At 47.1% G+C, this 23,350-nt stretch overlaps 2 protein-coding genes across 3 annotated transcripts; one reads left to right on the plus strand and one right to left on the minus strand.

Moving 5' to 3' along the window:
• Nucleotides 1-45: 45 nt before the first annotated feature.
• rnf34a (ring finger protein 34a) lies at nt 46-9,608 on the minus strand. 2 transcript variants are annotated; one of them, XM_084468719.1, is made up of 8 exons: nt 9,476-9,608; nt 8,534-8,752; nt 7,151-7,600; nt 6,274-6,336; nt 5,587-5,788; nt 4,234-4,263; nt 3,405-3,452; nt 46-2,526 (listed from the first exon to the last, which is right to left on the minus strand). In XM_084468719.1, the coding sequence occupies exons 1-8, from the start codon at nt 9,479-9,481 to the stop codon at nt 2,339-2,341; spliced, it is 1,206 nt and encodes a 401-aa protein (XP_084324845.1). In that variant the 5' UTR covers nt 9,482-9,608; the 3' UTR covers nt 46-2,338. The 2 variants fall into 2 exon arrangements, with proteins under 2 accessions (XP_084324845.1, XP_084324846.1); XM_084468720.1 differs by lacking the exon at nt 3,405-3,452.
• A 625-nt stretch (nt 9,609-10,233) lies between these two features.
• On the plus strand, nt 10,234-21,328 carry anapc5 (anaphase promoting complex subunit 5). The gene is made up of 17 exons (XM_084467615.1): nt 10,234-10,691; nt 10,787-10,866; nt 10,956-11,065; nt 11,158-11,398; nt 11,907-11,973; nt 12,947-13,048; nt 13,432-13,622; nt 13,859-13,940; nt 14,052-14,144; nt 15,975-16,156; nt 16,639-16,774; nt 17,243-17,317; nt 17,502-17,623; nt 17,777-17,884; nt 17,989-18,136; nt 18,739-18,901; nt 21,030-21,328. The coding sequence occupies exons 1-17, from the start codon at nt 10,494-10,496 to the stop codon at nt 21,233-21,235; spliced, it is 2,304 nt and encodes a 767-aa protein (XP_084323741.1). The 5' UTR covers nt 10,234-10,493; the 3' UTR covers nt 21,236-21,328.
• Nucleotides 21,329-23,350: the final 2,022 nt, after the last annotated feature.

Genomic DNA, 23,350 nt, shown 5'->3' on the forward strand with positions numbered 1-23,350 from the left:
CACCCGGCCTTTCCCTTAACAATAATGCGATGCAAGAATGTTTATTAAAATCTTTAATTACCAAAATAAAAAGTTGTAACATTCCCAAATACAAATACCAGATGTTCAGAGTCTGAAGGAAAGGGCGACATGCTCAGCCACTGTCACTGGCCGCATGACACGCCTTCTGACAGCACCATGGAGTAGACTGCAGAGCATTTAACGAGGAGGGGAGGAAACACGGCCATATTGGTTCACCTGTGGAGGTAGGTGTGTGTGTGTGTGTGCTAAATATTTTAAATCCTTTACCCCACGTGGCATACCCAACAGTGCCATGTCTTGCTGGTTCTCCCAGGCGTAGGGAACATTTAGAGCGAGACTTCCTCTCACACACACAATTAATAATCTGATATTACACATTTTAAATCAAATAGAAAAAATATATATCTGTACATCTCAGTGATATGGATTTGTATAATGCAACTGTACCGCAAGTCACTTTTTTCATGTATAGTTAGTACCACAGCTGCCAGTAAACTCAAAGCTATATATATATATATATGTATATATATATATTTATGTATATATTTTATACTTTTTACAATGTGGAATAAATGGACAGAAAAACAACAATGTTACCAATTCCCTTCACGGTGCATAACAGACAAAACAAATGGAAGACTACTGAGAAAAATCACATTGACCGTCGTTTTAGAATAGTAAATGAAAGTGAATTAGCACTACGGTTGTATTGTTTGGTTGGGGGATCAACGCGGGGCTGAAACGGTGGCAATAGGGCGACGGCGTATTGCTATAAGACGTGCCCCATGTGATGTGTCCTCTGAGGGGAGAGAACTGGAGACGGGGCCATCTAGTGTGGCTGCCCATCACTCACAAGACCGCTAGGGCTTTGACCATTATGCAGAGATCACAAAATATGAAACCAAGCAAATAAATAATGCATCCCTATAACATTTCCTTATCAGAATACATCCCATATTGAACAAAAACAAAATTTACACATTTTGAATGCAAAACTGCATTCTGTCTGTTTTGCATTCTAGGTATTGATATTATTTGCACTACCAATGTTTTGGTAATGTAAATAATTAGCTTTTCTGCAAACCCCAAAGGCTGGGGGGACTGCCATTGGTGCATTAAACTCTTAAGCATTGACACCCCGGCTAAGGTCATGGGGGTCATGTGTTGCGCTGGATTGATAGCATTGCTGAAATTAGCACAAAATGTGTACAAATCGGAAGGTGCCTTCCAGCTTACCACTACCAACCAACCCTGGCCTGCACTGTCGGGACAAAAAGGGGTGACATTACGCCACCAGGTGTGAGTGTGATAAGCCATTACAAGCCGTTATACTATATATATACCGTTAAAATATGCCCTTTTCTGTGTTTTAGTGACATCACTGGTGGGAGTGTCCACCTAGATGTACGCTGGGTAGATAAGCACCATCTGCTACAGTCCACTGGGTAGGCTGCTAGACCCATCTATCCAGCATCTAGGTGGACACCACTTGAGATGTCACTAAATCACAGTAAAAGTACAGATTTTCAAAAGGCTTGTAAGGGCCTCATCCCACGCACATAATATAACCCCTTTAGGTCTTTTTGGCACCTGGTTTCATCGCCCCTTCCAGGTCCTTTGTGTCGTTAGGAGCCTGCAGGGTCTCAGCTGTGATCCACGCTACGACGCGGAGCCCCGGTTGCAGCAGGGCGCAGAGGAGTGATCCGGTGGCGGTGGCTCAGTGGTATAGTGAAGAGCCGCTCTCAAACAGAGACGGCGCTGGGCCGAGAACCACACATTCTTCATCTCAAGTGGATCTCATTAGTAGGATTATGAAGTAAAACAAAATAACACATTCAGGAGCAAGCACATTATCAATAGCACGTCATCAATAGGGTTAGTTGACTCGTTAAGGAGCAGACTCTACATTACTTATCTTCTGTGGATTCCTTCAATCAAAGTTCCTAATCCTGAAACCAACATCGACGTCACATCAGCTAAACCGCTTTCAATTCCACCAACAATTTTCCATTATATTGATTATTATTATAATAGTTAAATTCGCAAATATATAGACAGATATTCCATCGTCGTCTCTCGACAGGGACCACAGACGCTCGGTGAACACACACACACACGCACACACGCACACGCACACGCACACGCGCTCACACGCAGGAAACCAAACGTAAACCCGGACGTCCAATCAGGGATCCAGGATGCTCTTCCCGGGAGGAGCGGGAGGACCTCCCGAGGTGAGGCGAGGTGAGGTGAGGCGAGGTGGAGGTGAGAAAGGGCCGGCGGCGGCGGCGGCGTGTGTGTGTGCGGCGTAGGAGGCTCAGGACTTGAAGACGTGCACGGCCCGCACCACGTACTGCCGGCAGATGGGGCACTCGCTCATGCGCTTGCCGCACTTGGTGCACGTGACCATGTGACCGCACTCCAGCAGCACGCAGTCGATCACGGCGTCCATGCAGATGCGGCACAGGTGGTCGTCTTGGCCGGACAGCCGAGCCTTGTCGACATCTGCAGGAAGTGGGGGGGGGGGGGGGAGAGAGAGAACAGAGGACAGATGGGAGTTGGTGGGACGATATAGAAAAGGCCTCATGATGAACAGTGGGGTGAGGGAGGGTGTCATGAGGATGCTGTTGTGGGGGTGGCATGCCATCGCCATAGAGGGAGGGAGAGGGAACCAGAGTTGTAGTGGGTACTCTCGTCGTCGCTGTGAAGCTTGTGGATAGGACAGCCTAACCGAAAGCCCCTCTGCAGGAATGGCATTTTTTTTTTTTGATATAGCGTTTCCATAGAAACCACTCAATGTTCTTGACTCATCTGTCATGAGTGGAGTGAAGTGAAGAAGCTTCATTCATTGTGACAATCTCCATTGTATTCTAAAGGTCTTCTATCCCAACAATGACTACATTAACTCAGTTAATGTTCGCGACTAAGTCGTGAGCAGGGAGAGATATCCTTTAGGGACTTCTCAACTTCTGCTGCAACAGGACAGTCTAATGTAGACAGCTTGATGACACAAGTGCATCATTACCATCCTGTCTTTCTCTGATCCCTATAGCTATTAGCACCATGGTCAGCATCACTTGTTGATGTTGTTGTTGTTTAGCACTTCCTCCAATATTGATTAAATGTTTAGCTTGTTCACCGTTTGACCACTGGATAAAAGCAGCTGCTAAAAGACTAAAAACAGGCCACTGGCAAACATCACCAACAATCATGGAAGGACTTGACAGAGGAACAAAAGGTTGTGCTGGGACAGTGAATGAATGAAGGCTCTGTTCCCAGTGAGCGGTGATGGTCAGTGGAGGACGATGGGAGGGGGCCAATCACAGAGACGGACACACACGATGACCAGCACACAGTGAGCCTTATGAGCACTAGTGCCTTACCTCTGAGGACACCATTGCAGATAGGAGGAGGGGGAGGAAACGCCACCACTAGTGGGCGGGACAGGTAAAGCAAGAGTCCAGGTTAGGTGGCACTCGGGGATAAAGTGAGGCAATGTGCGTCACTCATTCAACCGGTGTATAGCAGCTGGAGCATGGCTGTCAACCCTTCACTGGTGTAGTCAGTGTCAGTGAAACCTACACTGGTGTAGTCAGTGTCAGTCAACCCTACACTGGTGTAGTCAGTGTCAGTGAAACCTACACTGGTGTAGTCAGTGTCAGTCAACCCTACACTGGTATACAGTGAGTATCAGTCATCCCTTCACTGGTGTACAGTTAGTATCAGTTACTCCATCACTGGTATACAGTGAGTATCAGTCAAACCTTCACCGGTATAAAGTTAAGGTCAGGGAAGGGTCAAGAGATCAAGGATAGTCTCTAATGTTTAGGGTGTTCGGCTCCCCCGCTGAGATGCTAGGATCGAACCACAATCCTCCACAGCCATCTGTACATGTGATCGTTCTTTTATCTAATTTTCATTTGATTTAGTTTTTAATTCTCACTACTTTCCTGCACTTCCCCGTCTTGGATTAATAAAGTGCCATCTTACAATGCATCTTATATTGATGTCAACAGGAATGTGATATAGCTATAATATAAAGAGGCCATCATTATTGCAAAGGTTAAAATATATGGTTCTATTTGAATAGAAAACAGAACTAAAGTTTCACAAGGAAATTGGAATTAAATTGTTATATAATTATAGGATTTACAGTGCATGCTAATTAGAATCTACCGAACACACACAAATAGAATATAAGCTGCTTCTTACCTGCAGTCATAGCAGCACTCAGGTTGTCCACTGAAGGAAAATAAGATGTCTGTTAACATTGTTCAAAAGTATAACGCCATTTGGAATTGATGGAATTGATACATGCAACTGTGCTTGGAAATGTAATGGAGGTGTGTTATAGTGTTTCAACTCACTTTGCTGTATAAATTATTACTGTTATTCCGGTTAGTATTGGGGTGCATATGATCAGTACATACAATAACATTTAGGGTAAAAAGGTACAATAAAAGGAAACATGCTTTGTCTAAATACCGGCTTCTCTGACCACAATAGTACAGCCAGTAAGTTCTCGTCTGAAATGTTACTTCCCTGTCTTTGTTTGTTTTAGTTTGCCACATGAGCTGGTTTGCAAACAAATACATCAGCTGATTAACTTACAGTGTAGGACTGGCTGTCGCTTGTCATTGTCCAAATACAATGACTGCGCTCTTCTCAAAATATCATGTTGCACTCGGCCCGTCTTGCGACTTGGTTCGTTCAGAGTCTCAACCTGGCAACCGGCATGAGACCACTCATTCCAGTATTGTGGTTTGTGAATTTGGAGAGCGGCTTCCATTTTAATGGGATTAATTAATTAATGGCATTTTTTTGTGTCAATGTTACATGTTGTACCTTTGAAAATCTGGTGTTTAAGAAAATATAGATTTTCATGGTCTCATTAGTCAACAACAAAGCAAGAACACACACACACAACTAGGGCTGCACAATATTGGAAAAAAATCGTATTGTGATACTTTTGTCTTTCTGCGGTACGTATTGCGAAAAATACATAATAATAAAATAAAATAAAATAAAAATGTATCATTGTATAATGATTGGGGTGATTTTGTAGCGTTAAACACTCATTGAGCTTTATGGTGCAAATTAAATGGAAAAAGAAACTTGTCTTGTCGCCTTTTGTTGTGGCAACAATGACAATGCACTCTGGACAAAGTTCCTGTTTTTGGTCAACGTCGTCTTTTCTGTAACCAAAATAATTCCATACAACTGACGTTGTTCTCTTCGGAATTAAATCTTTCTGCTGGCTCATTCTTGAGTTTTGTTCTACGACTAACGGGGGCTGTCAACGACTGCTTTGATTGTCTGATCATAAACTGATTGACTTTGTTGGCTGTGCATGCAGAGCCTGCATGTCACTCCCTACAACAAACGTGTGTATCCAAGAACCCTTAAATCTGAGTCAATTATGTTTATATCAGACAGAATTCAAGACGAAAACGATACATCGTGCAGCCCCGCACACAACACTGAACAAACAGTGAATCCCAAACATGGAAGCACAGCACGGAGCCACAGGGTGAGACGACAGGAAGGGCGGACGGCAACACCCACTTGACCTCTGGTTCTCCTCCGTCTCCCGGTACAGGCGGCTCACTCGCTCCACCAGCTCCCACTTCTCACAGCACCCTGAGTAGTTGACAAAGTTGCGGGCCAGGATCTCCTTCAGCTGCCGCACCGACAGGCTCTCGATGTCCCGCGCCGCCGAGAGGTCCGACAGCGAGGCCCGGGCCCGCCGCCGCGCCTGAGGGGTCACCTGGGGAGGGGGAGGGGCCACAGACCGACAGGTGAACCCTATGACACAGAGCCGCTCACCAGCCTCCGCAAAAGACTCAAGACTCACTTGTTCAGCTACTCTGCATAGCAACCCCCCCCCTTACGCACTTATTGAACGTTGTACGTCCTGGCACTTAATGAACGCATTTATTGTATGTTGTACGTCCGGGAACTTAAAAATTGGTTAATGGGTTAACCTAGCAATTGTTGGTGCTTGGCACTTGGTTCTATTAACATCTGTACTTTACAGACAGCAATATATTGTCATTTCTCTTTCTTCTGGCAAATGTCGCTTTAGATAAAAGCTTCTGCTAAATGCCCTAAATGAATGTTTCCCTGATGAACACACTCTGTACTGAAACCACTGAACGGTACATAACTGCAAAGTGTTTACATGGCACTCTTCTTTATGTCCACTTCGTCAAGAAGGATCGTAAAAGTAGATTGATAAAATCAATGAATCACCTCAGGAGTGGAGTCAATGGGGTCCAAATTGAGGAGGGAGACAGATGTGGCGTCGCCGTTGTCCTGCACAACAAAACAAACACACCTTAAGATGAGTGTGCTGTAGGTAATGCTGCACCACAACCCGAAACAAACGCACCTAAACTCTAGTGGGAAGTATGTAGTGCTGCACAATAAACAGAAACGCATCCTACCATAAGTGTGTTTTGTAATCCTGCACCACAAACACAAAAAAGCCCATCTCATACTGCATGAGTGTGCAGTATTTGATCCTGCACCACAATCGGAAACACGCGCACCTAAACTGTATATATTGCTTGACCATAATGAAGATCAACATCTTGACATTGGTGTGCAGCACAGAAAACCAAGACTACTGCTAGGATCAGGATAAGGTCGTGGATACCCTGAGAAATAAAATGCTTTCCTTTCATAGAAGAGCTTCGCTAAGAGGAGCTCCATATAAGTAGGTACAAGTACAAGAACTGATATTTACAAATATACATATATTGTCTTAGGTTTCAGTTGATGTTGCTTTTCCAAACATAAATCTTATCAAATATCATCTTATACAGTACATACTTGTACTGGAGTAGATCTGTTAATTAGCAACCAAGAATCAAAATCGAATCGAAAATAGATATTCTCAGAGCACATTTCACTAGCTGGCAGATGGCTATTGCTTTTCAAATTAAACTACAATGCTTAATTCTCCCCTGCAGCACTTTTAAGAACGGTAAAAAAAAAGAGCTGAAAAAGGCAGTTATTTCTGCCAACACTAAATGCTAAATTTAAAACGCTCCTCCCACTATCTAATGTGTTTCCTGCCTGCGACGAGGCAACACTCCGGAGTGGGGCTGCTCGCCTGGCTGCTCACCTGGTTTCTGTCTGAGCCGTGCCCCCTGCTGAGCGGCCCATCCCGGGGGGGGGCGGGGAGGGCCGAGAGCTCCGACGCCGCCGCCGTGGCGACCGGGGCCGCCGGCGGCGCGAGCGACGAGCGGGGGCGGAGGCCGGCGGAGGTGTCATGGCGGTCCTGGTGGTGGTGGGGGTCCGGCCGGTGCGTCGCCTCGTGCTGGTGGACGTCCTCCCCCTCGGAGCGGCGGTGGCAGAGCACCAGGTCCACCAGGTCCTCCTTCTCGCGGCAGGTGTCCGTGGGGATGTCGCGCAGCAGCAGGTACTGCCGCAGGTCCTTGACGCGCAGCCGCATGAGCTGCGGCCGCTGGAAGGCGGTGGCCCTCAGCAGGCTGCAGGTGGCGCAGACACGCAGGCCCTCCTGGAGCAGCGAGCACAGCGAGCAGAAGCACTTCTTGCAGTCGCAGCAGACGTGCTGGTGTGATGATGATGGGGGAGGGAGAGAGAGAGAGAGAGAATAGTACACTGTGAACCAATTGAGGTAGACGGTGCATGACCGATGCGGTTCATGCGTGAACTTAACCGTGATCATGGAGCTAAAAACATGCTTATAGTCCATCTATGAGGACAAAAAGTAAGTGTTGTGGAAGCACCTCAGTGTCATCACAGTCACAGCCTTTTTCCAATCCTCATCTGCTCTTGCCTCCAGAGAGGTGGAGTGAGAGAGACAGAGATGTCTTCAAAAGTGACAAACCCTGCTCATGCTCTCACATGAACAGACAAACATGCTCCGACAGCATGCACGCTATAGCATATGCATGCATGCATGCATGATATGGGAGCAGGATTGTGAGGTCCAGAGCTCGGAGTTGACACCTCGAAAGCTTCAGGCTTTATGAAGAGCAGGATCACTCCAATACACTCACTAAGACCAGAGTGTGGTACTTCTGCATCAACTTATAGAGGCCGGCCAGCATCACTAACAAGTATTCCCTTTTGTTTGAGGGTTCAAGTTGTCCTCGCCCAGTACGGGACTGATGACGTAATAGTGCTTGTTACGAAGGCATCAGAGACCCCCATAGGATTACATCAGTCTCTAGAAAAGCCAAATGATAAAACAGGCATTTCCAACATCATGTGAGAACTATGCTCTATAATACTTTGAGACATGGGCCGAAGACTATTACATCTTTACACATGCGTTACATCAATTAGATCTATAGCTGGCTGGCTTAAGTGAGGGATTCTCGTTTTAAACTCTAAATGTGTCCTCATTAAGGTATTTTGATCACAATTCTAGTGTACAACCAATTAAGTAAATGCTTGTACTTGCTTGTAATTAATATGATACACGTCCAACCACAAAGTCTTAATCATGCTTGCCGTCAACGGAGTCCAGCCACCTTACCTTGCGTCTGAAAACGGAAAAGGCCTGGCCACAGGCTTTGCACACAAGACTTGGGCTCCCCGAGGCGGTCGGCGGATACGTCGAGTATCCCGCACTAGGCGCGAAGCGAAAGGGTCCAGCACCTGCTCCAAAGCCCGGCTGCTGGCCTCTCACTGCCCCCGTGCCCATGACCTCATTCAGCAGACCACAGCATGAAGCCCACATGGACGAGGCCCCTGCCTGACGGACACAAAACAAAACCTGTCATGTGTTTGGATGCTGGTGTGTTCGAGTCCTTTCGTGCTCCACGCAAAGTCAGATCCCTGCGATCCAAAAAAAGCAGCACTATCTGAAATATTAATAGGCCGATCTGTCGTGTCTTGAAGGTAACAGGCACAAATGACTGCACGCACATTGAATATTTATTGAAAAAAAGGGTTGTCATTTACCCAGTGCAGAAGTTAGATACATGCAAAAAACATTGTAAAATATATTAAACAGCCCCCAGACACCCCAGACACAGACCAATATCATTCAAACAAATGCCTGTACGACACAGTCACTGTCCAGCTAGTAACTTTTGCGTTCGCTAGTAAGCATACAGTGAAAAAAAACAGTATTAAAAAGATTATCTCTGGAAAATGCAATACAAACATTCTACATGATATCTGCTACTTGCTAATAAGAGTCCGTGCCAAACCACCCATAATAAATGAGTGTATTCACGAGAACACATACAATCATATCTGTCTAGTAGGCAGTGTTTATCTACCTGTGTGTATCTAGTTGTTGGGTAGTCACTAGTCACTAGTCACTAATCCCACCGTCAGCTGAACCTGCCGACATAACAACATTAAGAGGAGCTGCGGGAGCTGCCTGCTGCTAGCTAACAGGACCACAACACGTCTCGGGCCAGCGGGGGTTTGAGATCACACAAACATAATCACAAACGTAGAAGCGGACCTTCATCGCAGCTCCAGTGTGTGGACTGTGGGAGGGCAGACGGACGGTCCGGTCATTGCGACGAGTAGCTTCACTTTCGAGCTAGCCTAGCCTTGCCCCTCTTCTCGGTGCCCGGACCCATCGGGGCGCGCTGCTGCTCCGGCCTCTGGTGTGCACTGTGCAGTGTTGCCAGATTGGGCCAGATTTCCCTCTCAACCTGGCAACACTGTGGCTGTAGAGCGCTGCAGCCAGTGAGGCCAGTGTTGCAAAAAGGGAAATCTGGCCCAATCTGGCAACACTTCCCCCTGGTGCGGCTGACAGTGAGGTAGTGTTGTGAATCCACCAACGGCAACGCGTTGCGGGGGAGATGCGCACAAGGTGGCCAGAGCAGAGCTGCGTTTTTCTCGCGCAACTTTCATTTACCCACAACTATTACTTCATAGATATTGCCGAATCAATGCAAATTCGTATCGTATTGTATATTTTTTGTATTCAGGAAGCCTACAGCTGTTTGAATCTGCGTTAGGAACACTTAAATAAAAATAAATCCAAAATCAATCAATCAAATTGATATAATTATGTGTGTGTATGCGTATGCGTATATTTTTTTTTAGATGAAATTCAATTGAACATACTTATCATGCATGGCATCTTATATATGTATGTTTGAATTGGTCTATGGTGAAGTAAGGATAACGCATATCGAGTGTTCTGCGCTCGATTGGTCGGGCTTCCGGAATATGTGACGTATTTCAAAATGGACAGGAGGGTTTTTCGAAGCGACACATTTTTGTATCAACACATGAAATACAAATGATACCAGCAAAGTGACTTCCGTTCCTGTGTGACTTGTATGTACATGTATCATTATATTTTTATTTTACCTTGCAAGCGGTCCTTTCAATGCAAGTGGTTTAGCTTCCTGGAGCTGCTTGGTGGCCAACTAGCTCATCTCAGGGCTGCAAACCAGACCATCTGTCATCAGAGATTCGCACATCAACAATTCGTTGTATGCCAAAGATCGTGTCACTTTTAAAAAATGGCAAGCGTACACGAGAGTTTATATTTCAACCCCATGATGACAAATGGAGTAGTTCACGCCAATGTGTTCGGTATTAAAGACTGGGTGACGCCGTACAAAATCTCCGTCCTTGCCTTGCTGTACGAGATGACTACTTCCAAGATCGCTCTGCAAGAAAGAAGACGGCTCAACAAACTGATTTTGCCCTTACAACAGGTACACTGCACGCATTAGGTGATATGCAAGTTTTCCACAATACTACAATGGTTCTCGTTACATGAGGCTGCTTTTCGTTTTGGGATCATCATTAGGGTCCAGACCTGACTCTTGGCCAGTTCCTCAAAACTGTAGAAGATTGTTGCCCTCAGACTGCATTCGCTGTAAAAATCAGGTAACACTAATGTTTTCATGTATGTGTCTCAGCTTTAGTCTTCCATCTGCAGTTTGTAGTGTGACATTTGTTTTCACATATCATCAAAGGTTGCATGAGATGGCTGATGGAGAACTTAAAGACATGGAGTTCTTCTTCACAACCCTACCTACTCCCTTCTCTGCCTTTGACTCAGAGGCATATAAAACAAGTGTTGTCGGTGAGTTTAGTATGCGTCCTTATTTGAAATGCCTCTTTAGACCCATATTCTTTGTCTTTATTCCTAAACGACCAACGCTTCGTCTTTCCTAGGTCTGTTTATTAGACACATGCTCCTAGCCTACAACAAGCTATCCTTTAGCCAGGTGTACAAGCTGTACAAGTCCTTGCAGCACTACTATCACGTTTACTACGCCAAGCCAGTCGATGGGCAGATGGAGGTGCCGACTTTTGCCGCCGATGACTCTGACATGGACCTCACCAGTACTGAAGACACCGTCGGGGACAAGATGGAGAGGGATTTGGACTCCCCTCTGCTCATATCAGAGCTTCGGTTAGTGATGCTTTTCATTATCAGGTTCAAAATCGGTCTGACTTGATGTTAATGCTAAGTTATGCAAGTGTGGAGCTGAACCAAAGCAGGGCTATTCAACCAATTTAACAAGTGGGCCAAAAGAAAACCACTGGGGGTTCATGGGCCACACACAGAGTAAAACTGTGTCAATGAATCACTACAAATAAATCGTACTTAAAGCAGTGTTAACTTAATAGATATAGTACTACTACATGGAATAAACTTGTCACTTCTTCACTTTTAATCTTGCTTGGAGAGAGACATCTTGAAGCGTGTTTTTTTTTTTGTTGTTTTTTTTATAATTTTATATTATAAAATTAATATATATACTTTTTTTTATAATTTCTTTTTGGTTTGCAAGCAACCTCTTGTGGGCCAGAAAAAAATTAAGAAGGGCCATATTCGGCCCACGGGCCACTAGTTGAATAGGCCTGGTTTAAAGTGTACCTGTTGGTTGATTGGTTGTTAACGAGGCCCTTTGTGTTAGAAATGAAGATCCGGTCAGCAGAGGTCCCCTCTCACAGAAACAAGCGGAATACTTTCTTGCCAAACAGGTGAGTAAGATCGTGGTGGGGGGGGCGGGGTTGTTTTAACGGTGGAGTTATAAATGACAGGTGGTGGAGTAAGTACCTTCAGTGTGGGCGGGACAACCACAAGTCATGGGTGGCGCTTAAGCTGTGATTGGGCAGATTGGTCTTGATACAAGACCAACAAGACTCAAAACTTGAGATGGGCGTCTTGATTGACCAATGGCTGGCTGTCAACAGAAGTAAGGGGGCTAACCTGGTAAAAGCAACGTGTTGGGTCAGACTAGGGCAGTGAACCCCAATTAGCGGCCCGCGGGCCAGATCCGGCCCGCAGGAGCCAAATGTCCGGCCCGCGCTGACCCAGTGGCATTCACATGTACATTTTTTTTTTGTTGTTGTTTACAGACTGATGTTATTTGCTACACATATTTAAAAAGTTTAAAACTAATGTCAGACATTGTGGTATCACATTTTAAAGCTAACTAACTAAAATCTTCCTGTGTCTCTTAGAGAGGGAGGGAGAGACATATAGAGAGGGGAAGAGAGTGGATGTGAACACACACTGATCTGGATGGATGGCACCAGGCCCAATGCCCTGTTGAAGACACACTGTGCTGATGCTATTTAAGTTTTTATGTTTGGGGCTGCTGCACTGCGTGCGTGTTTGTTTGCTGGACTTTTTGTTTGCTGATGTTCCAGCGGCATTTTAATAAATTAATGGTAGGTTTTGGACAAATTTTGTTTCAAGAGAGCATTATTGTGTGACTCCTAACACAGGGTATTTTCAACTACTACTAATAATTATAGTAATAATTAAAGCAAAATGTGCACATAAAAACGGCGAATTAAAAAAATGTAACGATATCTCGGCCCTTGGCGTGGCATGCTTGACCAAATTTGGCCCTCTGGCAAAACTTAATTGGGGAACCCTGGACTAGGGGAAGCCTATCTCAGGGGTAAAAAGTAAACTACAGCTTATGAAAAACCTTCCTCCTCCAAGGCATACCTGCTGAAGAACGATGACAACAAGGCCCTGAGGCCCGCCGCACTCCAGGAGGAGCTCAACAACATGCTCAAGTTCAACCCTGACTTTGCTGAAGCGGTGAGACTCTGTTCCCACTGCCACACACACCTCAGTTTAACACACGTCGCTCAGGAGTTGGTGGTGGTGGTGTTGTTGTTTTTTTCGGTACAGTTTCTTATGAATGGACAGACTACTTTACTGAATTATCGGAGGCATTATCTTTTCTGCTTTCTGTGCAGCATTAACTGGAAGACTGTAAACAGATAGACCTGAAGACAGATTGTTGTTGTAGTAGTAGTAGTTGTAGTTGTAATAGTTGTTGTTGTTATATAAAAATAATTTAGAAATAAAGGCATACCCTCAATAACTGCACACAGAGCCCCAGCACACGATACGGTGATACATCTATCCCTACGCCCTAGTTCATCCTCCATTTCCTCCTCCGCCTCCACCCCCCCCAGCACTACCTGAACTACCTGAACAGCATGCGCGTCCAGGACATCTACATCTCCACCCACAGCCTGCTGCACTACTTCGACCGCCTCATCCTGTCCGGCAGCGAGGGCAAGAGCAACGGGGACGAGGGCTACGGGCGCAGTCTGCGCTACGCCGCTCTCAACCTGGCCAGCCTCCACTGCCGCTTCGGCCACTAGTGAGTACAGGGGGGGTTCGACTCTCTGCCCAAAGGTACGCGGGTTCGATCCCCAGTGTCCACAGCCTACCCTTGAACGATCCTTGAGCAAGATGTCTAACCCCTACTTGCTTTTGAATGACACGATTCTGAATTCACTTTGGATAAATGTTTCTGCTAAAGGACTTGGTAGTCATGTTGAGTCACTGTGTAGTGTAAAGTGGGTCCCCTTTACACACTTATGTATGGGCGTTCAGTCAACAGGCTGACCTCGCTCTGCAAGAGGCTATCCGCATCGCCCAGGAGTCCAACGACCACGTGTGTCTACAGCACTGCCTGGTAAATAAAACCACAATATCCGTTATCATCAGTTACTAAGTCTCAGTCAAGTTTGCCACCTCTGTGGTGGTTCTTCTTCACATGTCTTTTGTGTTTTGCTCCGTTCTCCAGAGCTGGCTCTACACACTGGAGCAGATGAAGGGCTCCGACAGCTCGGTGCTGACCGAGGACTCGGTGAAGATGGCCGCCCACTTCTGCCTGCCGGTAGGTAGGGAGGGAGGGTCCTGCCGTCCCGCTGTGTGTACACCTTTCTTAAAGCAGCGTGCTGTTTTGAAAATGGAGTGGAATGTCTGAATGTTGGGAGTGAGGGTGAACCTCACTCTCGATGCCTTAAAGGTCATGGCCATTGGTAATATTTAATGCGAGAGAAATGCCAGAGAAATCTTTATTGGTATTCACGGTTACGGTCCGTTGCATTTTGTTTACGTCAATAGCCTCATACTCCCCCCTAACCTCCGGGCAAACACGTGAAATCAGTAATTCCGCAGAGACCTACTTGATTGATATGATATTTCAATATTGATCCAGTTTACTGCCATGTGCTACTTGGACAAGTGGCTCATGCCAGCCACTTGATAATGCAGTGTTTCCTACCAATAGACATGACTCAGTGGGTCATTTTTATTTAGATTTCTTTTTATCTGTCCGAGAGAACGACAACCTTCACGATCGATAGGGTGACCCGTACATTGATGTTTGTTTTACATTTTTTTAAATATTTAAAATACCTCATTCTTATTTCATTGTAGGGCTTCAAACAACACATTGAATCTCTCACCAGACAGACCATATGGAATCAGATTTTGAAAGGCAGCCAGTTGATGGGATCAGTTTAATTCACACCACGGAATCCCTGGTTCTCTCTCTCCCCCACACTAACGGACCGTCTGTTAATGCCCTCTCCGGGCTCCCTCTGAACCACAACATGTCCATGCATGGGAGGGATTGATGTAGGCTTTTCCCCCGAAGGGAAGACGGCTGGCCAAATTCATTAATATAATCAATCCTGAGTTCCCAAATCCATATGACGGATGCTGGAAATTGCTGCTAATTCAAAATCAAATCTGAATAGGAAACTTTTTTGGTGTGAATGAAGTCCACAGTAGTTTCCACCATCAGTTGAACCTTTATTATGTACAATCTATGTGCATTACAACCTCCCCACAGCTCCACTGTCCACGCAGTTCTTCATCTGCTGTTTGCTGTCGTATAGCGGGATACTCTGTAATGTTATGTAATGTAATGTATGTATGTAATGTATGTTGTGTAAGGTACAACCACTTTAGGTATTTTCAGTATGATCGTTTTGCCCCTGGATAAATAGGCTGCCACACATAACCATTGTCTGTTTGGGTGGTATACTCATCTAATGCTGCGTTAGCAAGTCCATGTTATGTTACTTGAGGGGATGATTCGAGATGGAAATGACAAATGAAAATAACAAAATGAACAAAACCTAATTAATTAATCAACTCGTCCCTGAAGGATTTCTGACATACATTTTCCCAGCTAATGGTGGTGAGGAAATCAACTCCCATGATCCCTCGTTACTTCACAGCCTCATCAAACGACATCATTTGTTGGGGTCTTCATTGCGTGACCCCTGGTTGCAGACGTGACATATCATGCCCTTTAAAGCGGAACCGTCACACTCCAGCACACTATTAAAGCAGTTAACACTTTACAGGTTAACTGCTTTAATATGTACTCATTAATGGTCTCTCAAAACCTCACCCACCCTAAAAACTATTTTTGACATAATTCTTTATGCTGCTAAGGAGATTTAGCATTGAGCCCTGATCACTGATCACCTTAAAGTTTGCGTCTACACAACAATGTGTTTTGAGAGCACTTTTTAAAGTGAAGCATATTGTACCTTTTAAGTCCACCCACACTCTTTACTCTTTGCCCTTTACTACCGCTGTGATGGTGCTGATGATGATGATGATGTTAGTTAAAATGCAACATATAATGACACGGTTAGTATGTGCTCAACTCTCCATCCCCGCTCATTAACTGCTCTCTCTCCTCCAGTACTTGGCTTCTCTGGGCATCCAGTCGCTGGTCCAGCAGGGGGCGGTGCAGGGCAAGTCAGCCCACGAGCTGATGGACGCGCTGAAGGACACGGATATCCTGCACTGGAAGCACAGTCTGTCGGAGCTGATCGAGATCAGCCTGGCGCAGACCATCTCCATATGGAGGATGTACGGCAAGAGGTCGGTACTGCCCCGCCCTCCCTCCCATGCTCCGCCCTCCCTCCCCCATGCCCCGCCCTCCCTCCCCCATGCTGTCCCTCCGATTCCCTCCATTGCCCACGACTCACATCTCAAACCTGTTTAACAAGCCAATCTATCGATGAGCAAACAGAGTAACGATACTACTGCAATCACTCTGATACTACTTCTACGACCGCCCCTCGTCCTATCCATTGACATTCATACATAGATGTGTTGCAAGCATGTCTAGTGTCAAAGCCCCAGGTCAGATGTCGTTTCTAACTCAACATAATGACAAGTTACTTTCCACTTTAGTTAGTTTTATGTGTGTATGTATATAATATATGTTTTATATAGCAGACAAATGTTGAGCCTCCCTGTCTCAATGCACCTGCGCGGAGGAGCCACCAGAGTGTGCCTGGTGTTGGTACGGTGGCGGCCGTGTTCCACGATGCACTGATCTCCGCTCTGCTCCCCTGCAGCACCATGGCCCAGCAGCAGGCCCAGCTGCTGCTCAACATGAGCAGTCTGGAGCCCGTCAACTTCGGCGTCACGCAGAACAACACGGAGGCCTTCGCCGTGGCCCTGTGCCACCTGGCCGAGCTGCACGCTGAGCAGGTAACGCTCTGTCTGTCTGTCTGTCTGTCTGTCTGTCTGTCTGTCTGTCTGTCTGTCTGTCTGTCTGTCTGTCTGTCTGTCTGTCTGTCTGTCTGTCTCTCTCTCTCTCTCTCTCTCTCTCTCTCTCTCTCTCTCTCTCACTGTCTGTCACTGTCTCTCTCTCTCTCTCTCACTGCCTGTCTCTTTCTCTCGCTGTCTGTCTTTCTCTTTCTCTTACTGTCTCTCTCTCTCTTTATTTCTCTTGCTGTCTGTCTGTCTCTCTCTGTTTCTCTCGCTGTCTGTCTGTCTGTCTGTCTCTGGCTTACCCCTGCCACATCTGTTATATATCCATTAGTGGAGCTATAAAGGTAATGGATATTAATGAAGCAGGCTCTCTCTTATGTCTGGGCCTGTTGAGGGAGTGGGAGGGGCATCTCATCTCTTCATGTCTTTCGTTGATGTTGTTGTGGGTGTTTTGTTGTGTTGCAGGGCCTCTATGGGGCCACCACAGAGATCTTCAAGCACCTCAAGGAGCAGTTCCCTCCACACACGCAACACGCCAAGGTGAGTGGAGCGACACAGACGACAGACTGCTGAACACAGGCTCCACGGGTGGGGGGGGGGGGGGGTTGGGGTTGGGCTCTGCCACGCGAAACCGCCCACCTTTTAGTTCAGACTAAATACCGTTGGACTCCTTTCATATAATCAACCTTTGCGTTGTGGTTCCTCCTTTGCGTTCTCCGCTCAGCTCTGGATGCTGTGTGACCTGAAGATCCAGTTTGAGAAGCACATGAATGACGGCAAGTACCACCTGGCCCAGCCTCTGGTCCCCGCCATCAGGGCCCTGAACAAGACGGAGGGTCTCTACAGGTACCACCCCCACCCCCCACCCCCACCACCCCCACCCCCACCCCCACCCCGTGCCCCCCACCCACCCGTCTGGCAATGGCTGTTGCTCTGGTCACAGTGTGCAGCCTGACCGCCCCCCACCCCCCCCTAACCCCACCCCGCCCCGCCCCGCAGGAAGGCCCAGGTGTTGAAGTCGCTCAGCCGCACCACCGAGGCGTACGGCATCCTGCAGAAGCTCCAGGTGCACTGTGAGAAGAGCAGGTGCACCGAGACCATCATCAGGTAGGACTGTGTGTGTGTGTGTGTGTGTGTGTGTGTGCGTGTGCGTGCGTGTGTGGTAACATCTCGGGTGTGTGCTTGTGGGCCTGGCGTGTCTCCTCCTCCAGGGTCCTGCTCTCCACGGCGGAGCTCCACTGGGAGTCGTCCGACTTCTCCACAGGGCTCCCCCTGCTGCTGCAGGCCCTGTCCCTGTCCCGCCAGCACCACCTCCAGGCCCTGGCCTCCAGGACCCTCCTCCACCTGGCCTTCACCCAGGTCTGCACACCCCCCCCCCCCCCCCCCCCCCACAACAACAACCGCCGCAATAACATCTACAGTGTTATCGATTTTCACGGATGCAGAGATGAAAGAGCAGAAGGTGGCATGTGAATCTCTCCCCCCCCCTCGCCCCTTAATGTGCTGTTCTTGCAGTGGCTCCCCCCCCCCCTCCCCCCTTAATGTGCCGTTCTTGCGGTGGCTCTCCCCCCTCCCCCCTTAATGTGCCGTTCTTGCAGTGGCTCCCCCCCCCCCCCCCCTCCCCCCTAATGTGCCCTTTTTGCAGTAGCTCCCCCCCCCACCTCCCCCCTAATGTGCTGTTCTTGCAGTGGCTCCCCCCCCTCCCCCCTAATGTGCTGTTCTTGCAGTGGCTCCCCCCCCCCCCCCCCTTAATGTGCTGTTCTTGCAGTGGCTCCCCCCACTCCCCCCTTAATGTGCCGTTCTTGCGGTGGCTCCCCCCCCCCCCACTCCCCCCTTAATGTGCTGTTCTTGCGGTGGCTCTCCCCCCCCACTCCCCCCCTAATGTGCTGTTCTTGCAGTGGCTCTCCCCCCACTCCCCCCTTAATGTGCCGTTCTTGCGTCTGTCCGGTCTCTCCTCCCAGCTGATGTTGGGGGTCCCTGAGCAGGCGCTCAGCGTGCTGCATGAGGCCCTGGAGCCCATCCTGGCCCACGGCGGCATCATGGACAAAGGGCGCGCCCTGCTGCTGGCGGCCCGCTGTCAGATGGCCCTGGTGGCCACGCGGCCCAACGGACGAGAGCAAGCGGGTGAGGACCGCCCCCCCCCCCCCCCCCCCACCCCCTATTTAACCTTCCTGGTTAAATAAAGGATTTAACGTTTCAGAACCGTTAAATCCTTTATTTAACCAGGAAGGTCCCATTAGCCGTTTCTCAATACCAAGTACGCGGACTACGTACTCGCGGACTTGGAAGTACGTACTTGGCAAGTCCAGACTTTCAAGTACAGACTTCCGAGAACGCGAGTACGCACTCTGCAATTGGAACAGCAGCGGACTCGATGATGCATTCTGGGATATTTAACGGTCCCAAGTCCACACGAGTCACCTCCGACGCGTCCTCGGTGGAACGGCCTCATCGAGAACGCATCAAGAACACTTCCGGGTTTTACGACAGTACTCGCGTTCTCGCGTACTTGGAATTGGAACAGTGCTTGGGCTACCACTGATGACGTTTATCGAGAACGCAAGTACACGAGAACACACGAGAACGCGAATTGAGAAACGGCTATTGAGATACAATATCTCTTGATATGAATTGATGTTGAAATGAAAGGTCCAGCGTGTAGGACCCGCTAGCAGTTAGCGGAGTGGGCTTATTGCAACCAACGGAACATCTCTCCCACCCCTCGCTCTCCAGTGGCTACGGTGGCCTGGGCTGGCCTGTGTTGTGGCAGGCGCCAGTAGGTTGATTTTTGCAGGCTCTAGCTTGCAAATGGGATCGGTCACTTTCATGATATAGACGAGGGCCAAAAGTTTTCATCATCACCATCAGAGGGCCACATGACTGCGCTCTTCACCTGATCGGATGTGAGAGAAGCTGCAAAATAATTAAAAATAAGAACAAATTATGCGTAGACATATGTCTGTATCAGAGGTGGCTGGTGATGAAATGTGTTTCATCATGGCGTAATCATGGACAGGGGGTCTGGGGGGCCTTTGAATTCTATGAACAGATACTGTTTCTCATTTTGACTGAAAGGTACGGTTTTTGTTGATCGAGTTTTCTGTAATAAAATTATATATAGTTAATCTATATATAATTTAAGAAAAAATATAAGAACTATATATAGTTCAGTTATATATATATATATAGTTCAGGCAGCCCATCCGTGGTCTAACCGATCACAATCAGGTATTTTGCATAGTCAACATGATTACTGGAGCTGTTGGCGGTAGCATCCTATTTAGGTTTTTCGACGCACAGACCTGCCCTTCATTGTGGTGAACTACATTCATAGACCTATCAGATGAGATCGCTATCTGCGTTTTGTTGATCCATCGTGATGGCAGTCGGCGTGTGACGACTTGCACGGCGGTGCTCCAATAGAGGTTGATGACAGGATGCTGTCAGCAACCTCTAGCAACAGGTTTGTTTTGAATACCAAATTCTTCCGAGTGAGACAGAGCCTGCTGTTAGTTATCGGACAGGAAATCAACCGCAAAAAACAAACAGTCAGAGCAAAGACTATGCACATCACGAGGGCTTGCCACACACTACTGCGCTCTATTATTTCGGCCAATACTGTTCAATATGTTCAGTAGTACAGTGATGTTGTACAGTATTTAATACTTCCATAATACTATTTACGTTAAATGTTTCTGTACAATTTTCAAGAACTGGTTATGCTGGTGTGGGGAACCCCCTCGCGGTCTTATAATAATTATGAAATATAATATTCATACATAATGAATATGTCAAAAAAAATTAAAAATGATTTATGTTTGAAATTCATTATGATTAAAAAAAGGATATTGACAAAAAACCAAAACCTCAATCTCTTCTCTTGATATTGATCAAACTTTATCCGAATCTAGTTTGATAGTCTGTCACGCTTTTACTGCGGAACTCGCAGGTTTCCCTCGCCAGCGCGTTTCCTCAACACTCAGGGTAGACACACCCTCGGCCGTTTCATCTCTCCACGCACTTTGGGCGACCGGGAGCAGGGTAGAGGAATGAACACAAGAGACGGGATCTTCAAACAGCAAGCGTTGGATGTTTCTAGGACGTAAAACCGGTTCCTCCTGCTTTCTCAAACTCTGTTGGCGCTCTTCTTCCTCCTCCTCCTCCCCCTCCTCCCCCCCCTCCTCCTCCTCCTCCTCCTCCTCCTCCTCCTCCTCCTCCTCCTCCTCCCCCCCCCCCCCGGTCCCAAACCCAGCCGTGGCCATCCACACTCTGGACGAGGCCGCCTCCTACTTCTCCACCCTCAACTGTAAGGAGCGGCTGCGGGACGTCCGCTACCTGCAGGCGCGCCTCCACGGCTCACTGGGCCAGACCGCCCAGCGCAACCGCTGCGCCATGCTCTTCCACCTGCTGGACCGCGAGCTGCAGACCCCCCGGGCGCCCACCGACATGAGGCTCTGACCCCCCTGCTGTGAAGACCCCGCCCTCTGTGGACTTCTCTAAAAGAGAAGAGAATGCATCTGCACGGGCTGTGGATCGTTTGATGTAAAGTTTCTGTACGAGGATTGAATGGTTGTTTTTTTTTTGTAACTAAAACATATGCTGCATCGATTAAATGCACGTCTTATGTATTTATATGTTGTTTTATCTCCATTTGTGATACACTAATACACTAGGGCGTCAGTCTATTTCCACCCCTGAGTTTGTGTGCCGCCTCTAGTTCCACTAGATGGTCTGTCTTCTCCTCAGCTCTGGCGTGTTCGTTACACTCTGGTTAATGTTGCCCAGTACCACGCCAGCTGACCCTCCGGACCCCATCGTCTGTGGCCTCCCCACCCACCCCCTAATCCAAGTCAAAAACCAAATCAGAATAATCCCTTCATCTCTCTCTGTCTCACTCACTCCCGACCGCTTCAGGGTGGGATGGTGATTCTAAACCCGTATCGTTCATGTCGAACACGCCCGGGCCTGTCCAACACGAAGGGAACACAGCCGGCCTGCCGCCTTATCAGGCCGCGTCGGTGGGCCGGCGCCGCGTGATGAATGAGGGCGATATTGCGGATCACAACAAGATGGATATGTTCTGGAGCGCTGGATGATTCCCGTGGCCCTCCCTGAATACTGATGAAGACCGGTTCTGTTTCTGCAGAGCGGGGAAACGTTCTCTCTTCACGGTCACATTATAATCTGATCGTCTGGAGGTAACGAGACAGGATGGCATTTCTTTTGACTTGTGAAACGAATTAATTCTGAACCGATATTTGACATTTTGGCCAGGAATTAATTTGTTAAATATCTTTTAGGAAATATTTGAGTTCAGTTTAGCAGGATTTTACTATCTATTTGTTATTCTTACATGCGTATACTGTGTACTGTTTGTATGTAGTAACGGGCTAGTGCATCACAGCCTAGAGGTTGGTGACCGTTCAAAAGCAGATGTACTTGGGGAAGTCCAGGGACGTTCAAGTGGCTTGATGATTCAGAGAATCCTCTGCAAAAGGGCTGGTGAACCAACCTTTATTTATCATTGAAGAAACTCACAGCTGGGAATTTCAGTTTATTTTTATTTTTATAAAGGGCAGAACAGCCAAGCTCTCCACAGGCCCAGGGTGGTCTCTGATAAATCTACTACGACCGTCAGGCCAAAAGCCTCTGACGCAATCCGGCTGTTTGACTTTGAGTCACTGACTGCTGTAAACAGATTGATTCTGGGGCGTCTTCTTCTCTTCTTGCCTATAAAATGCAAAACACACAAGTTGGGAATCTAATTCCCTCATCTAGCAGGTCTCTACGTATTCTACGTATTCTCCTATCCTTTTCTCGTATGTCTAAATACTTGTTTACCGTTAAATAGCGACTTAAAGGTAATTCCTGTTATATAGATCTTTATTTTACAAAGAATCAAAATCATTTATCAAGAATCAATAAGTGCCATTTTGTGATTAATCTAACTGTACTTATCTAAACGTAAATAATGGAGCAATTGTGTTCAATTAAATTTAGTACATTGTACAATATTTCCGGTAGGTATATTTAGAGTGTGTTTAATGGCTGGTTTAACACACACACACACACACACACACACACACACACACACACGAGAGAGAGAGAGCTTGGATATGCTAGGACTGAACACCTTCTCTGACTGCTAGATTTCCACCAACTCTGCAATAAACCGGTTTACTCCACATCCACCTGTGTGTGGTCGTCAGAGCCCAGGGGAGGCTTGGAGCGTAGCAGTGTGCTGTATGGCGTGGAGAAAGACATTTGCTACAGTATATAGTGATGCATTTAGGGAAGCACAGTTGAAAAAATATATATTTAAATGTTTAATAACCAGCATGGTTGAACAATGCATGTTTATAAAAATATATGTGCAAATGTATATATTCAAGATACACTTTACATCACCTAACCTCTACTCAGTATTAAACATTGACATTAATCCGTTCAGGCTGTCACAACACTCAATGCAGATCCATGGAAACAAAATAATCATCTGTTGAGTTTATGAAATATGACACACAGTGGCCGATTGCAGGTTTGATTCTGAGCAAATTATTTTAGATATAAAAA

The sequence above is a fragment of the Micromesistius poutassou genome, assembly GCF_964030765.1.
Source record: "Micromesistius poutassou genome assembly, chromosome: 5".
In the NCBI taxonomy this organism is placed as follows: domain Eukaryota; kingdom Metazoa; phylum Chordata; class Actinopteri; order Gadiformes; family Gadidae; genus Micromesistius; species Micromesistius poutassou.